Genomic DNA, 19,146 nt, shown 5'->3' with positions numbered 1-19,146 from the left:
TATATATATATATATATATATATATATATAGCTGTAGATCTAACAAGGACAAGGTAAGTGATAAATGTCTATTTCTTATTTGTTATTAGTAGCCAAAGCACGTTTCTGTCTTTCTCTGATCTCTTCTCTTCCTCCTCTCTTTGTAAATTTCTCGACCTAAGATTTAAAAACAAAAAACTGCTGGTCTTTCTGTTTAATTCGATGCCCGTGGCCAACCACTTCACAGATGTTCATTAAATAACAGCTATTTCCCTCCTCTTATTTCAAACTCGTTCCACCGCCAACACTTCGAAACAACCGATTCGCTCCACTTCACAAAATTATCCTAACATCAGCCACACACACACACATACATATTTTTTTTAGTTTATATATCACACAGCTTGGAAATACATGCATATTCCCTGTAAAATCACATATATATATACATATATACATGGAGTTGTGTTAAGCTAGTCCCCTTCCCCCTGGTTTTTACCGTTAAAACTATCCGCCAAAAATATGCTTCACCCAGCATCAAAGGGAACTGACATCGGTTTTCCCCTACCTTCACTTTGTTATCCCCTTTTTTAAACCCTTTCATAAGTTTCGAACTTGCTATCTGCAATAATGGGGCGGACTGGCGGTGGTGGGGGGGGTATGATCTAATTAATAAATTCGCCTCAATTAGCGAATGTCTCTTCTTTGGCTGCCCAATTGTAAAGTTTGAAATAAATGTTGTTTTTTTTAAAAAAAAAGTATCTCTATTATTATATATACAGACGTATAAATATAGAATTACACATATACACATACATACATATATATATATATATATATATATATATATATATATATATATATATATATATATATATATATACAGGGTGTCCCAAAAAAATGTATACACACCTTAAATAATTGTAAATTTGTTATTCTTTGTAAGCCTAGTACTTATTCTATCGTTCTCTTTTGCCGAACCACTATGTATATACATTTTTTGGGACACCCTGTGTATATATATATATATATATAGAGAGAGAGAGAGAGAGATACATTGATAGAGTTATATATGTGTATAGTAGGTTTATGTGTTCAGTAGCTGTTGTTATTATATTATGAATATTTGCGGATATATTAATTACACATTAACGATCATTTCATTTAATCCAAACCAGGATACAGACTCACTACTAGACTCTTATTCAAATATTTCCACAGATTAAAAACTATTTCCTTCCGCTCCCCAAACCTTTCCACTTCTCCCATATTTCCCCCTTTTATTTGCTGACGTTTGGATCATTACATTGGGTCCTCACCAATGTCATCGATCACTTATTGTCCCCCAACTGCCGATAGAACTCCCTTCGCAGTCACACGAACTCTTATACCATATCTTTGGTTCTCACCTTTCTTATTAATTTCACTTTGTAGTTTATCGTGATCGAACTATGTGTCTGATATATATATATATATACACTCTCTCTCTCTCTTTTACTTGTTTCAGTCATTTGACTGTGGCCATGCTGGAGCACTGCCTTTAGTCGAGCAAATCGACCCCAGGACTTATTCTTTGTAAGCCTAGTACTTATTCTATCGGTTTCTTTTGCCGAACCGCTAAGTTACGGGGACGTAAACACACCAGCATCGGTTGTCAAGCGATGTTGTGGGGGGACAAACACAGAGCCACAAACACATACACACGACGGGCTTCTTTCAGTTTCCGTCTACCAAATCCAATCACAAGGCTTTGGTCGGCCCGAGGCTATAGTAGAGGACACTTGCCCAAGGTGCCACGCAGTGGGACTGAACCCAGGACCATGTGGTTGTTAAGCAAGTTATTTACCACACAGCCACTCCTTTAAAATGTTTTAGCCCGAAGGCCGCGGCCATGCTGGGGCACCACATAATTTTTTCAGAATTTCTTTGTAAGTGGTTTTATTTCTTAGTTTATCTTTAGCAATCCGAGTTCGGATCCCACCAAGGTCGATTTTACCTTTCTTCCTTCGGTGAGCGATAAAATACCGTACAAGTCCGAGAAGTGGGGGCGGGAATTTACATTCCTCTGATGCTCCCTAAATATAAATGGAAATATAACGGAAAAAAACTGCACAACGTGTAGCCTTATGTACTTTATATTTCTTCCGGGGTCGGTATTATTTAAGTACCATTCGTGCAATGGGTGCTGAAGGAGGTTGTGTACTTGATTTAGAAGTCATTACGTATCATTGTTACTAATTATCTCCATGGCTGAGCTGGTTGAAAGCAGTGATTTGCCTACTTATCTTATAGTCTGGCCCGCCTTTGACTCTCTGTTATTGTTGTTAGCTGATAGCGGAAGTTTGACTGACTAGGTCGACGGTAAACCCGCCTGATCGGCAATTAGCGGGCTTCTGTTTCGAATCCAGCTGCCTTTAGAGTAGCATTACTGGATAATATAATAATAATGAAATTATTGTATACAGTGCTCAGGTGCACCATAATATCCGTGTGTCTACTTAAAAAAATAGAAAACTCCAAGACTTCAGGTTAGAGACGTTAAATATTGATGCGATTCCTCGTAAGTAACGCCCAGACATCAGGTTCAAATCTCATAGACAGCATACAGAAAGAATGCTCACATAAGGACAATCGAAAGAAAGCAGAGGCGTTATTAGACCCAGTTTTGTTGTGTTTAAACTGCTACATTCCTAAATTCTTACCTCTTTTAGAATTCGTGTATGACTGGACCTGACTCGTTTGCTTTACTAATGTTCTTCTGGAAAGGTATGAACGTCACTACATCACGTTGTATCTCACCATGTAAGAGCTGATCCTTCAAAGTCTGTGTAAGAGAATTTCCTTGGATTTACTGTGTGCGTCCCTTTATGAAATGTGTGTGTGTGTGTGTGCGTTCCTTCCTTATGAAATGTGTGTGGAGTTTCTTGCTTGCTTTGAATGTGTTTTGCATGTGTGCGTGCGCGTTATTTATGGATGTGTGTGTGTGTTTAGGTTATGTGGATATATGTATGTATGTGTTGTGTGTGTGTGTGTGGAACGAACCAGGCTGTGACTGGAGATACATTCACGTGTCTTTATATTTATGCATCAGAACACGTGTTTCTATGTACATTACCATCACACGTCCGTTTTCCATGCTGCCATGGGTTACACGGTTTGACAAGACCTTAAGATCCACATAGCTGCGTCAGATCCCAATGTCAGCTTTGGCATTCCATGACATTGATATTCTAACACCTGTACTTTCAGAACAGCCTTCTCTGCTGCTAATTAGATCACTTAAGTAACAGAGACTATCCACTACTTCTATGGGGCTTCCTGGGCATTTGAGGAAATCTATTGTGTGTCCTTAGTGATTATTGCCCTTGCACATCTTTCAACACAGAAACATTACTTTCTCGGTTAACTTTCCTGTGATTCAAATGCTATGCAGGATTCTTTACTGTCGAAGATCAAAATGTTCCATCTCCATCACCTCTGACACCGGACTCTATAACTACTTTTACACCAGCAATGCTACAACGCCACCTGAAGAATAAACGTAACTATGTCTCTCCTGGTCTCAATGGTGTTACATAACTACTCAAATGTGGTGGGTACTTTCTTCTAAACCAACTTTCACTATTCTTTCAATTCTGTCTTGACAATGGTGTTATTCCAGAGCAGTGGAAAACTGCCTGTGTTATCCTTCTGTTCAAAAAAGGTGATCACACATCGCCTGCCAACTATTGCCCCATCAGTTTTACTAGCTGCATCGCCAAACTGATTAAATCCTGTGTCAGAGAAACCCTCTGGAACTTTTAGAAGTCTCACAGCCTCATCCAGCCGTCACAATTTTGATTTATTCCTAACTCCAGCTGCTGTAATCAACTCATCGAGTTTCTTGAGGACATTACCCGAATCACTGATGGCGGCTCTTGGGTGGATGTTGTTTACCTGGACTTTGCTAAGGCTTTTAACTCTGTGCCATACAAAAGACTTATGGTGAAACTCTCTGCGTTGGGCAAAAGAGACGATCTCTATAACTGGTTGAAGTCCTTCATTATCGGCCCAAAAGAGGTTGTCACAGTTCTAGGACAGCACTCTTCACCCTATGAGATGACATCTGGTGTACCACAGGGATCTGTTCTTGGCCCCCTTTTATTTGTTGCATATGTTAATGACATAGATGCCAACTTAAAGAATGCCACAGTGCTGAAATATGCAGATGACATCAAGCTGTACCTCGAAATAAAGAGGTCAGATCCTGTACACTATAGATCTCTATTGCAATCAAACCTGGACACAATGCAGCAGTGGATCATGGACTGGCAACTCAAGCTGGCTGTGGAGACCTAGTGAGTGTATATATATATATGTCTGTCATATATACACCCATGTACATATCTGTCATATATATATATATATAACCACATGCATCATCAACATTATTTAATGTCTGTTTTCCATGCTACCATGTGTTGGACAGTTTGACAGGTGCCAGTTCCGGTAGGGTTTCTATGACTGGGTGCCCTTCCTAACACCAACCACTTTACAGAGGGTACTGGGCACTTTGTTCTGTGCTTACATGGATAAAATGGATTTCATTGAGGCAGATTTTCTATGAAACCATATTGATGGGATGCAAATGTCTCATCCTCCTTATCTGTCTAGCTGTGCTTGCTTCATTTGTAGAAGTATGGGGCCATACACTGTAACAGTGCTTCACTGCATCTACCATTTATTGTGATTCCCTACTACTGGTGGATTGCACCTCGCATCACTCAGGTGACACCCCCCCCCCCCCGACCCATGGGTCTGTTTTGAGTAATCAGTGCTGCTAAGAGTTTTGCAAATCCTACCTCAACCTCTTTTAGTCACCTTTTATGATACACAAAGGAAATGTTAGATCTGTTCTTGGATTTGCCAGTTCCCACCCATATATGCCTACTATATATATATAGAGAGAGAGAGGAAGGCAAACAAATCACAAATCCCTTCAAGTAGATGGTCCTGCTCGATCTGTAGAAAAGGTGTATGTAGAAACTGCATAAGATGTACCCAGTGTAGGCTGTGGACACAAGAGGTGCAGCAATATCAAAGGAAAATTAACTGGGAAGATAGTTTTTGTGTTTGTCAGATGCACAGGGGCAACAAACACCGAAGATGTGCAGAAAACAGATTCCCAGAGGGAAGAACTAGTAGTTGATAGCTTCCGTTACCTAGGTGACCAAGTCAGTAGCAGTCTGGGCAAAGTTCAGAGAGCTCCTACCTCTGTTGATAACAAAGAGTGAAAGGTAGACTGCATGATGCATGTGTGCAAACAGCCATGCTACATGGTAGTGAAGCATGGGCCGTGACTGCTGAGGACATGTGTAGGCTTGAAAGAAATGAAGCTAGTATGCTCTACTGGATGTGTTATGTCAGAATGCAAACATGACAGAGTGTAAGCGCCCTGAGAGAAAAGTTGGACATAAGATGCATCAGATGTGATGTGCAAGAGAGATGACTGCACTGGTATGGTCATGGGTTGCATATGGATGAGTGCAACTGTGTGAAGAAATGTCACACCCTAACAGTGGAGGGAGCCTGTGGAAGAGGTAGACCCAGGAAGACATAGGAGGAGGTGGTGAAGCACGACCTTCAAATGTTGGGCCTTGCAGAGGCAATGACAAGTGACCGAGACCTTTGGTGATATGCTGTGCTTGAGAAGACTCAGCAAGCCAAGTGAGATCGTGACCATAGCCAATGCCACTGTCACATAACCGGTTTGTTTAAAAGTACCTTTCAATTGTCGGGCAGTATGCTGTGCTTGAGAAGACCTGTTGAGTCAAGTGAAATCGTAGTTGTGGCTGTTGCCAGTGCCACCTGATTGGCGCTGGTTGTTTGTGTCTGATTTAGATAGCAGTTGTTATTAAGTTCTGTTTGTGGGCAAAGCCATCAGTCACCTCTGATATTCAAATCTTGAATATCATTGCAAACTTCAAAACCACACAGCCATGGATGTGTGTATATATCATTATCATCATTTAACATCTGCTTTTTCATGCTGGCATTGGTTGAACAATTTGACATTTTCCATAGTTTGTTTTGGCAAGGTTTCTACAACTTGATGTCCTTCCTAATGCCAGCCACTTTAGAGTGTACTGGGTGCTTTTTATGTGGCCCCGGCACCAGTTCTTTTGTATGAGGTACCAGCATATGTATATGTGTTGCAATTACAAAAGGGTGCATATATGTAAAACACACACACCCATGTGTAAGGAAGAGTGAAAGATTCACAGTTATGTTAAGCAATAAACGCATGCAAAATTAATTAATTCCACTTATTCAGTTAGATATTCAGTATCACACCGCTTCTCTGGAAAAGGTCAAGACCTGTTGTAGTAGCAGTAACAGAGACAGTGAGTGGACACAGCTAAATATGGAACTTGTAATTAAAGAGTTGGCAGGCTTGTCAGAAATTGATTGCACGTGTTTATGGGTGCACCATCTTGAGTTTTGATGATTCAGCAAATGTGTGAGATACGTCTGTCTGGATATAGACATAGACAGACAGACAGATATACATATTATGCTTGCACAGAGTAGATATGTGCAAGTATGCATGTTACACTAAATGTGTATGTATTCTTTTCTTTTATTCTTTTACTTGTTTCAGTCATTTGATTGCGGCCATGCTGGAGCACTGCCTTTAGTCGAGCATATCGACCCCAGGACTTATTCTTTGTAAGCCTAGTACTTATTCTATCGGCCTCTTTTGCTGAACCGCTAAGTTACGGGGACGTAAACACACCAGCATCGGTTTTCAAGTGATGTTGGGGGTACAGACACACACACACAACACACACATACACATATATATATATATATATATATATACATACAACGGGCTTCTTTCAGTTTCCGTCCACCAAATCCACTCACAAAGCTTTGGTCGGCCCGAGGCTATAGTAGAAGACACTTGCCCAAGATGCCACGCAGTGGGACTGAACCCGGAATCATGTGGTTGGTAAGCAAGCTACTTTCCACACAGCCACTCCTGCGCCTATATGTATTAACTTTGTTTCAAAAAAATTTGTATGCAGGACGTCTGGCACTCTGTCGGTCATGACAACGAGTATTCCAGTTTGTCTGATCAACGGAATGGTCTGCTCATGAAATAAACATACAAGTGGCTAAGTACTCCACAGACATGCATTCCTTTAATGTAGTTCTCGGGGAGATTCAGTGTGACACCGAATGCAACAAGGCTGACCTTTTGAAATCCAGGTACAACTCATTTTTGCCAGCTGAGTGGACTGGAGCAGTGGAGTAGCTTGATCAAGGACACAAGGCATTGTTGGGAATCGAACTCACAGCCTCTTGGTTGTGAGCCAAATATCCGAGCCACGAAGTCACACGAAGTAGAACAGAATTAAAAAGATTAGCACTCATGATATGACCTGCTTGAAGTTGTCTTATTTCATTGATACCAGTAATAAGTCGAGGTCAACCAGTAAGAAACTCTTTATGTTGTGGTTGCATAGGTTGCTAGAAATATCAGCCAAATCTGTCTCAAGCTATATCACCTATGACAAAGTTAGAAGTCAGGCAAAAAAAATTGATGTGTTCATAGCTGGAGTATTTTCCATCATAGGTTTCCTGTTTTCTGATTGACCTGTGGTTAAACAGCAAAACATTGGATGATGTGTTGTCCTTGGTATACTGTGTCTGTATAGGGTATGTTAGGTTGGATGATCGAGCCTGGACTGTCTGTCTTCATAAAGTCTACTAAATCAGGACTGACTTGAGGACTGCACCATCATTAGCTCTAGGTGTATTATGTCCAAATAAATGATGTGTTGGTCATGCCTGGAACAGGTTTGATCAGGGATCCACAGAGCCAGAGTTGAAGTGTGTGAAGACAACTCTGGTAAATGTCTATTCTCCCCAATTCCCTGTTGAAATATTTATTTCTCCCTTCAGTCAAGAAGACTAATTATTAATTAATTATTGGTAATTTACACAACATTTGACAATTGAATTAATCCACAAAATGAATGAATATTTGACAACTTGTAAGACACCCCACCATCCACCTTAATTTCCACAGACCCTTTCTTGAACATTGTTTGCCAGTACCTTAAACCCTGGTCTTGTATTTATAAACATTGGCTGGTTTTCTGGGTCAGTTTTTTGTGACCCTCTTCACAAGCTGCCATATGTGGTGTGTTTTTTGTTTAATGAAATGGAAAAGCATTGTAAACATATTTGTTCCAATATTTTTCTTTTCAATTTTATTTATAGGTTGTTGTTGTGTCCTAAAGTGGCCATTTCGATATTCCTTGTCCAGAAATTGTGTTGTCTGCTCTTGCACAATCTCCAATCTGAACCATTTTCATATCTATGGCTTCTCTCCCTGAGAAGCAACAGTTTTAACATAAGCAGAATTCAAGGTGAGAATCATTTTATTTATTTTCTTTTATATAATATAATGATAATGAAATTATTGTATACAGTGCTCAGGTGCACCACAACTTGTCAAAAGTGCATATAAAGCATATGCAGTAATGTACAAATGTCTGGGAAGTGAATAGTGTGTATGGAGGGGAGAAAATCAGGTGTAGTGTTGGCAAATCTCAGGAAGCATGGAAGTTTTGAAGGATGCAGTGCTCCGACAACTAACAACTGATGCCGGCAGTTTGTTCCATGCTTCAGCAACTCTTAGCGTGAAAAAATGTTTCCGAAAGTCACAGGAGCTGTGCTGTTTTCTGACTTTGTAAACATGTCCACGGGTGTTAGACAGATGGAGTTTGAAAAGGTGCTCAGAGTTCATCATCATCATTTAGCGTCCGCTTTCCATGCTAGCATGGATTGGACGGGTCAACTGGGGTCTGTGAAGCTGGAAGGCTTCGTCAGACCCAGTCAGATCTGGCAGTGTTTCTACGGCTGGATGCCCTTCCTAACGCCAACCACTCCGCGAGTGTAGTGGGTGTTTTTTACGTGCCACCTGCACAGGTGGCGAACGGCCACGAACGGATGGTGCTTTTAGGTGTCACCGGCCCGGGTCCAGGCGATGCTGGCAAACGGCCACGAACGGACGGTGCTTTTACGTGTCACCGGCACAGGGGCCAGCCGAGGCTGGCAACGGACGCGAATGGATGGTGCTTTTACGTGCCACCGACACGGGGCCAGACAGAGCTGGCAAACGGCCACGAACGGACGGTGCTTTTACGTGTCACCGGCACGGGGGCCAGCCGAGGCTGGCAACAGACGCGAATGGATGGTGCTTTTACGTGCCACCGACACGGTTGCCAGACAGAGCTGGCAAACGGCCACGAACGGACGGTGCTTTTACGTGTCACCGGCACGGGGCCAGGCGAGGCTGGCAACGAACACGAACGGATGGTGCTTTTACGTGCCACCGACACGGGGGCCAAAATGGTTAATAATTTTATGGGTGTCCGCCAAGTCAGCTGCCAGATGTCGGAGTTTCAATGTGTCCATGCCCAGGGAAGTATGGCATTATTCTTATGCATTATGCTCTTGATTAAAAATTCCCTTTGCATGTATGCATTCACCTGTTTTAGTGATTGCATATGTTGAAACCTGTCGTTAGCACAAAACCACAAACTTATAAGGTATATCCATTAAATTTACCCTCATATTTTACTGGTAGAGGTGGGACAGCTAAGTGGATAAAGGAATGGACTGGCTGCCCGTAGGTCATGAGATCAAATCTGTAGCTAGGGTGCTGTTTTCCACTTGACCTCTCTTAACTGTCATGGGGAAATAATTATCAAACGAAGAATGTTGTCTATGGTAGACGTGTGTCCTGTTGTCCCCTAAACACTGATTTATCTCTCATTCACTTCTATGAAACCCATAAAGTCCTTGGAGCATAGCAAATACTTATTAAGGTTGTTTTACTAACCCCTTGAGATGATGAGAGATATGGGTTCCCATTAAAAGCACTGAAGGACAAGGACCAAATACTATAAGACTTTTATTCTACCAATTCTTTTGGGAGAATCTTTACATGGTTTCTAAAGCTGGTAGAAATAGAAGTCAAATCACACCCTACTATGTTAAAAGGGAAGGATACACATAGAACAGTGTAGTCTTTAATACATTATACCTTAAACAAAGACTGTATAAATGATCTTGATCATGGGCCTTCTCAATCAGGCTGGCCTGGGGCTAAACACCAACTATGCTGACCTCCACTGCTTATTGGTTTCAAATTTTGATACAAGGCCAACAATTTTGAGGAAGGGGTTAAGTTGATCACATCAACCCCAGTGTGCAACTGGTACTTATTTCATTGACCCTCAAGAGGATACAGGACACAGATCATGTAGTATAGCCCACTGGAAACGATGTCTCCTGGGGCTAAATTACAGCAACATTCATCCTAAACCAGGACTGCCATGTTATGTTGGCAAACAATCTTCACTCCAAAGTACTGTTGCTGAATATCTCTCATTGTGGGATTTACAGATAGTAATTTTCTATTTTATATATCAGTGACTAGTTGTCACTTTGAAAACTATATATTTGGAACAGGAATTTGGCAACATCACCTCTAGCTAAACAATTATTCTGTGCTGATGAAGGGAAATAACCCGGAAATCGTGATACGCAAATATTGTTTTGAGCTGAGTGGGGGTTCTAGATTCCCTTGTTTGAAAATATAAGGACACAGATCGTGTCACATAGCCAGCTGGAGATGATGTCTCTTGGGGTTAAATTACAGCAACATTCATCCTAAACCAGGACTGATTGGCAAATAATCTTTACTCTCAAGAGGATGAAAAGCAAAGTCAACCTCAGCAGGATTTGAACTCAGAACAAAAATGGACAAAATCCTGATTAAGCATTGGACTAACCATTCTGCCAGCTCACCACCTTAAATCTCTGTTAATTACTATTGCTGTTAATTAGATCAGTGGTTTTCAGCCAGAGTCCACATGACCCTTCAGCTCCCATATTAGATTTTGTTAAAATTAATGGGCAATAAATTGGTTATTCTCTAACAATACACAAAATATTTCAAGAATTTATTGTGTGTGGAGAGGGTCATTCTCTTTTAATGCCTTATTAATTAACACACTCACCAGTTCAATTTCCACTCACTTATCTTTTCTAAAATTTTCGTTACTTCTTGCAACTTCTTCAATAGTCAATTATTTTTATATAATTCTTAATAATCAATTATAAAAATATAATAGGATTATCTTAACATCAAATGATTAGGAGAGTCCATCAGAGCAAAATAGGAACTAACAGGGTCCATAGGTAAAAAAAAAAAAAGGGAGGGGTTTAAGAACGACAGACTTAAATGAGGGGAAGATGGTGGATTGGCAGAATTGTTTGGGAGTTGGATAAAATACTTTGCAGTATTTCTTCGTACCCTTTGCGTTTTCAGTTAAAATCTCACCAAGGTCACCTAGGGTCATCATCATCATCGTCCATAAAATAAAATAGCAATCAAGTAATCCCTAAGCACCTCCTCTAGAAATTGCTGGCCTTGTACCTAAATCAGAAGTCCTTTATTAGTTGGTGGATCATCTTTACTGATGTCTTGTCTAATAGTCCAGGTTCAGTGTGTGTGTGTTAATGGTCTTATTGTGGTCAAATTGTATCTTTCGTCACTGAATCAGTCTCTTGTGCATCTCTCTTCCCTTTTCTGTGATGCAAACAAAACACCATGCAGTTTATAAATTCCATCTTCCCAGTTTCTGGGTTCAAGTCTGGTCCAGGATCAACCTGGCCTTTCGTCTTGTGGTCAGTAATGTATTAGAGTCTGTTTGACCAACGTTATCCATCCGCTCTTTCCTCGTCTGATGCCACTGTGATATCCCTCGTCATTTTCTGGGGCAACACCTTTTCCATTTTGTCTGCTGGGACCACCAGGCAGTCTGGCAAGTCTTTTCAGATATTTCTCTGCTGTGAGGAAGAACATGGTGATTTCAGCAGAGCCTCTCAAATCATTTCATGAAGCATTATTGTTTAAATTACCATTTTATATTTGTAACAACTGTGTGTTATATAACTGTAGTGAGATGTGAAGTCAAAGTATTAACACACGTCCACCACTATAGTTTTAATCATTACCATCATCATTTTTGTTGCTTTAATATTCATAGATTGATCAAAAGCATGGGTTGGCTACATCTGCCTATCAGCTGCTTTACATATCTTTGTCCAGTATAAGGACATGAGGGTACATGGCCGAGTGGTTAAGATGTTGCTCTCATGGTTGTGGTTTCGATTCTCAGAGTGAGAGAAGGTTGTGGCTAAAGAATACAGCAGAGTTCGCTACCACCCCCTGCTGGAGCCTTGTAGAGCTTTAGGTGTTTCTCTCACTCTTTCTTCCTGTTTCTGTTGTACCTTGTACCTGTATTTCAAAGGGCCAGCCGTGTCACACTGTGTCACATTGAATCTCCCCAAGAACTACGTTAAGGGTACACGTGTCTGTGGAGTGTTCAGCCACTTGCACGTTAATTTCACGAGCAGGCTGTTCCATGATCGGATCAACTGGAACCCCTGTCGTCATAACCGACGGAGTGGCATGATACTTTACATCAGATACACCTTACCTGCAGTTCCTACTGACACCTTATCTGGAAATCAAGTTTCATTATTTTCCAGGTGATTGTTGAGCTTTATGTTGCTTGCTAAGAAGTTCGTCTATGTTAAGTTTACTTTTAAACCTTTCCACTCCAGACTCTGCTTCCACCTCTCTCTCTCACCTGATTGTCTGTTACCTGTAATGAATTGGTATCTTATCCATTGAAGCTTATGAAACTAGAGGCCGAACATTGATCCTTGAGGGGTGGGGGAGGGTCTTAAACATTTACATGACATTGTCAGTTGGGTAGATGTAATCTATTTCTATATTACCCACAAGGGGCTAAACACAGAGGCAACAAACAAGGACAGACAAATGGATTAAGTCGATTACATCGACCCCAGTGCGTAACTGGTACTTAATTTATCGACCCCCAAAAGGATGAAAGGTAAAGTTGACCTCGGCAGAATTTGAACTCAGAACGTAATGCCAGACGAAATACGGCTACACATTTCGCCCAGCGTGCTAATGGTTCTGCCAGCTCGTTGCCTTAAATTGGGTAGATGTAATCTTCTAGTTAATACACGTGTAGTTGGGTTGGGGTGAGGTCAGCTGTCTGGGCAGTAGCCCCATGCAAACTAAGGGACTTTAGAAGAGCTGTAACTATTCACTTGGCTAGTTAAGTGTATTGTTGCTGGCTGGACTGGAATCCTGAAGTTTACATTTGCAGATATATGGCCAAGCTACCATTTGCTATATTAAACTATTAGTTAATTGGATATTATCTCATCAGGATCTGTGTGACAGTGGGTATTACAACCATTGATATCTTCAGTGGTGTGGTTGCTGTTTTCATTGTCCTGTATTGGCCATAACTTGAGCATGGCTACAATGACAGATGTGTCAGAAATTGTGTTCCATTATTTGCATCTTTGGATTATCTGCAATTCCAAGCAGCACTGTCTCCCATCAGGGTTTTCATCATGGTTCTGTAAGGGCACCCAGATTTCTTCATATTGATCAGTTGACTTAGTTGTCAGGTAACCCGAGATACTAGTGACAGTGCACGGTCAGTTGCCCCTCAGCCTTCCAACAATCTTATTTATTGGCCAACAGGGAAGGGTCACCTCCAGAGGTGATCGTTACTCACTTTTGGTCTGCTCTGTGTTCTTCAGAACTGATGTGGGTTGACTAGGTATTCTTCATAGAATCAGCATATCAATACATGTGTCGGTCTGTTGAGATCTAATCTTGGTCTTTCACCCTGATGTCCAAATCATATTCATGATGTCTGTGGTCACACATGATCTCCACTGCATTATCCAGAACATCCAGCAGGATACCCAACAATCTAACCCTACCTCTGCTGTCTCCAAAACCCACCTTAGTAGGGTTTGACCCTGTTTCAGTGTGTCACCCTCTCTACCCTTCATAATGGAGAAGCCTCACTGTGAATAACTCAGCTTGCTAGAAATACCAGTTAAATCTCCCTCAAGTTACACCTTGCAGTTTTTAAAATGGGAAGACATGTTGAGTAATGTCTTTGTAATAAAAGTAGCTGGAATATTTGTTGCTGGAAGATCTTTGACTACGAGTCTTCTTCATTGTGGCAGACCTGGTATTAAAAAACAACTCTCAACTTGCTGAGACCCCCTTCGGTCATGGCTGACCATGGGATTGCACCTAGTAAGTTACTCTCCTAGGCACAAGTCCGAGCAAGGTTGTTTCATGGAAGATCAGCAGTTGCCCATGCATATCATGCTTCCCCTCACCACACCATTGATGTTATCCAAGGGAAAGACAAAGGGGCCGATACAGCTTGGCACCTGTGACGTCGCAACTCATTTCTACAGCCGAGTGAACTGGAACAACGTGAAATAAAGTGTCTTGCTCAAGAACACAACACGCAGCCTGGTCTAGGATTCGAACTCACAACCTCATGATCGTAAGCTCGATGCTCTAACCACTGAGCCATGCACCTTCACAACTCTCAACTACTGACATCAAAATTCATAAATGCCTACTAACACCCCCACCACACATACACACACACAACTCAAATATGCATGTACCTGGGTGCACATACACACACGTAAAAATGGCAATGTGGTTAAGAAGTTCACTTGGCAGATACACAGTTCCAGTTTCAATCCCACTGAGTTGATTGATCTCAGCCTTTATAAGTGAAATTTAGTTGATGGAAACTGTGCGAGCCCCTCAGGGAACCCATTTTTGTGCATTAGTTGTAGGCTTAATCGGGTGCTTTGTTTTTTTAACACCAACACCTGGCCCTTCAGCGCCATTAATGGGATCCAGTCTGTAGTAACTATTTGGATCAGGCTTCCAGCCTGAGGGGGACTTTTTCCTTCCCAATAATTTTAAAGGCCCTTAACCCTTTCGTTACTGTATTTATTTTGAGATGCTCTGTGTTACATTCAATTAATTTTAAATATAATGAAGAATTTAGTAAAAGAACTTAGTTATCATTCAGCTAGTGTTGAGAACATAAATTGTGACTAAAGTTTGGTGGAAGATTTTCATTCAAAACTTAGGAAAACAAGACATTTGTACTACAGAGCCAGAGGTGGTTTCAGCCAGGTTGGTAACGAAAGGGTTAAGAATTGTTTCTCTATTATATATTTTAACCCTTTTGTTACCATGTTTCTGTTGAGATGCTCTGTGTTTTTTTCAATTACTTTAAATATAACAAAGAATTTAGTAAAATAACTTAGTTATCATTAAGCTAGTGTTAGGAACATAAATTGTGACTAAGGTTTGGTGGAAGATTTTAATTCAAAACTTATGAAAGTAAGACATCTGTACTACAGAGCCAGAGCCGGTTTTGGCCGGGTTGGTATCAAAAGGCCCTTAAAGGGAATTTGGAGGCTAACAATAAACCAAAGACTTATATATCACCACATCACATTCCCACACACACATATACACTGGATGTTTTCAAAATCCTAACTGCTTGTTTTTTTTGTTTGTCTTTTGTAGCATTGGTGCCAGAAGAGACGACGCCATGAATCACATCATCACCTCCAACATTCCAGGTTACGAATTAACTGAAGTGATTCATGCCATGGAGACGAGTCACAGCTGCGATATCTGTGGTAAAGGGTTCTCACGGTTTGACAACCTGGAGAGGCATAAACTCACGCATCAGACTGTCAAACCATTCGGTTGTGATGTGTGCGGAAAATCGTTCTCCCATAAATCACACCTGAAACAGCACCAGACCATTCACACTGGCGAGAAACCGTTTAAGTGCAACATTTGTGGTTTCTGTTTCTCCAGAAATGGTAACCTGACTCGTCACATGAAAACCCATGGGCAGGGGACCATGCCTTCGATGGCCCCCCAGTATGAAACTCCTAACCCAAACACTGCAAGATCCTTTGCTGTTGACAAACCATATAAATGTAACATTTGCGGCTGTGCTTTCGGAAGGAACGGAGATCTAACTCGCCATTTTAAGACGCACGAAGAATCTCTGTTCCAGAACCAGAGCACTACTTACCAAAAGCCACAGCCGCCGCCGCCACCACCGCCTCCTCCACCGCCGCCGCCACAGCCTCAAACCCAACCACAGGTGCCTGCTAACTACCAAGACGATAATCCATTCAACTGTAAAGCCTGCTGGAAGGCCTTCACGGAGAGGTCCGATGCAGATATGCATGAGCGAATTCATGCTGCCTTGCTTCCCTACAAGTGTGACGTTTGTGGGAAGGCATTCTCAGAGAACAGCTACCTAGAGAGACACAAAAAGGCCCACACCAACGAGAAGATATTCTGCTGTGATATGTGCACCAAGTCGTTCTCCCAGAAATACCACCTCACGGTTCACAAACGGACGCACACGGGCGAGCGACCGTTCAAATGTAACATCTGCGGCTTTGCCTTTTCGCGTAAAGATCACCTGGAGCGACACCAGCGAACCAATAAACTCGGGGATCGTAAACTGAGTTGTGTGCCACAGAACACTGCTGCAGCAACCTCAGAAACCCACCAAGCAACCCTCAGCGTATCTCAAGCACATCACACCACTGATATACCACAGCACGAAGGGGTGCCACACTACATGAGCATATAAGGGAGACAACTCTTCGTCTTGAATTTGATTTAACTCTCCAATGTTCTCGTTCTCTCTCTCTTTCTCTCTCCCTTTCTCTCTCTCCACTCTAAATAGTGAAGCCCCCCCAGCGGGCATCTAAGACAGAGAAACAGGCACGGCAGTTGTTCTTTAGCATTGACTATTGTGTGGTACTTTGCAGTACCTCATCAGTGTTTACAGAGAGAATTACTAAACTGACAGAAAAGGTGCATGAGTGCTTGCAGTTAATAAGTACCTTGTAATGTGATAAACAGTATTTCTTCAAAGTACATTCGTTTCATTGCTAGGACTGATAATAATAATAATAATAATAATAATAATAATAATAATAATAATGTCTTTTAATGACATCTTTCTATGAAATGCATCTGGAAACAATGGAATTTGTGTAAAGCAAGATGTGTTTGGAATACCACAACGGTTGCTATGCAGAGAAAGGAGCAAGCACAGTGAATGTTAAGTGGTGACTCTCTGTGTGTGTGTGTGTGTGTATGATATTGGTGGTAGCTGTGCTTGCCAAGGTACATCAGAATGACATTGATATTTTTAAACAAGAAAGGTCACTTAACACATAAATTTACATTCTTTTATATATTTATACACACATACATACATATATATAAATATAGTTTACTGTTCCATTACAGGTAGGATCAACAAAAGAAGGATTCCATCCAGTGAGAAATAAATATCATTTAACATACACAGAATTTGAAAAAGAGATACCAATAGTTTCATGCCATACAGATACAATAATCTAGGACATTATTGTGGCTCAACAGCATGAAACTGTTAGTTGCTCTTTTAAAATTTTGTGTATATTAAATGATATATGTATGTATAGATAGATATATATGTGTGTGTGTAAAGGAAGTACAACTGTTTATAATAGTTGCACATGTGAGAAGCAGGGTTCATTTCTATATGAGACTGCTACAGATCGAAGACAAAAAGAAAATTAAATGGATATACTTGTATGTGACATTGTTTTGGACAAGGAAAAGAGATTTCCACATCTCCGACATTGGTGCCTGTATCAATGAAAACAAAAAAAATGGTACATTTCAATTGTAAAACTAAAGAGAAAAGAACTGGCAACTTACGGGTTTTTCCCCCCTCTCCTATTTCATTTGAATATATCCCTGAAAATGATGTTCCCTATGTAAGGAGTGATCAATGTTTGTGTCCAGTTTCAGTCAATGTGTCCTTGTTTATGGATCAACATCTTGTTTGTCTTCACTTGAAATTTATAATAATGTGTCATTAACCCTCACCCCTAATTCTTCATTTATTGAACAAAATTACAATCTACAAGAATTTAAACAAAGATGTCACTGTTTGGCTTTGGAGTTGGGTTCTGTGTGAACTCACTTGCAATCATGGTTTCAATCTGCACTGAAACTAATAACCACCAATGCTCTCCACAAGGGCATCAACACCACAACTTCACCAAAACGTTCCCTTGCCCTTAAACATTGTAAGGGTTCATGTCTATCTTACATGTTTTTTTTTTATTTATTTATTATGTTGTGTGGAGTGTCTCACATATATATATATATATATATATCAGGCACGTGCCGTTAGTAATTACTCAGGGTAGGCAGTTGGTGACCTTTGTGTAGTAAAAATAACACAAAAAATAAGAAAATCAGACGTGCGTCTGAGTTGAAGGCAGATTTAATTCTGCTTTTATAGCACATAAAGAAAACGGTGTTGTAGGAGTGTACGCAGCATGTGTACTACAGCAGTATTATGCATAGCTTGAATGCTGAGATTGAAAACCAAGGGCAAATTATGCCAACCTAATCTACAAGAAAATGAAATATTTTGCATTTTATGCATAGTAATCAGAGTAACCTTCATGATTTTATTGAATTAGGTGCATATTTTGCCATAAAAGGAAAATGTTGCTATTGATCTATTTTATTCGAGGCAGGCACTGCCTACCTAGGTGGTACGTCCCTGATATATATATATGTATGTGTGTATATATATATATATATATAATATATAATATATATATATATATGAATATATCCCCCCCCTCTTCTCCCAGCTCATAATCACTGTTGTTTGCTTCATTTCAAGAGGGTTACAACACCTGCCCAACTCTCACTCTTTATCTGTCTATGTATCTAACCATCATTAAAAAAAATTAAGAAAGAAACACCAGAGTTATTCTATTTTGTAACTCTATACAAGTAGCTGCTCACCTTGGCCATTTATGTGTATGTATGTATATATATATATGTATGCACATTTATATATATATATATATATTGTTTGTGGATCAACAAAGCAACCAATAGTTTCATGTGGAGTGATCTTCACAATTATTCAAGCATGCCACATGGAACTCTTGGTACTTGTCTCTGTTTTGCATGGGAATATATATATATCTTCATATAATTGTTTTTTCTATTTTGTTTACAATGTTCTTGATCTGAACTCGTGTATTAAAATATATTTTCTTATATCTCAGGATAGTCAAGTAGACCTGCAATAGAGAAGCCTTGTT

At 40.5% G+C, this 19,146-nt stretch overlaps 1 protein-coding gene across 3 annotated transcripts; it reads left to right on the top strand.

The window, feature by feature from the left end:
- LOC115218851 (zinc finger protein OZF) lies at positions 1 to 18,795 on the top strand. 3 transcript variants are annotated; one of them, XM_036509361.1, is made up of 4 exons: positions 2,689 to 2,807; positions 7,856 to 7,858; positions 8,248 to 8,396; positions 15,512 to 18,795. In XM_036509361.1, exon 4 carries the CDS (start codon positions 15,537 to 15,539, stop codon positions 16,605 to 16,607), a length of 1,071 nt encoding a protein of 356 aa, XP_036365254.1. In that variant the 5' UTR covers positions 2,689 to 2,807; positions 7,856 to 7,858; positions 8,248 to 8,396; positions 15,512 to 15,536; the 3' UTR covers positions 16,608 to 18,795. The 3 variants fall into 3 exon arrangements, with proteins under 3 accessions (XP_029644659.1, XP_036365254.1, XP_036365255.1); XM_029788799.2 differs by lacking the exons at positions 2,689 to 2,807; positions 7,856 to 7,858 and adding an exon at positions 1 to 53; XM_036509362.1 differs by lacking the exons at positions 2,689 to 2,807; positions 7,856 to 7,858 and adding an exon at positions 3,171 to 3,262.
- The last annotated feature ends 351 nt before the right edge of the window (positions 18,796 to 19,146 follow it).

Source organism: Octopus sinensis, linkage group LG14 (assembly GCF_006345805.1).
Source record: "Octopus sinensis linkage group LG14, ASM634580v1, whole genome shotgun sequence".
NCBI classification, from domain to species: Eukaryota; Metazoa; Mollusca; class Cephalopoda; order Octopoda; family Octopodidae; genus Octopus; species Octopus sinensis.
This window is presented reverse-complemented; position numbering and strand designations above follow the sequence as displayed.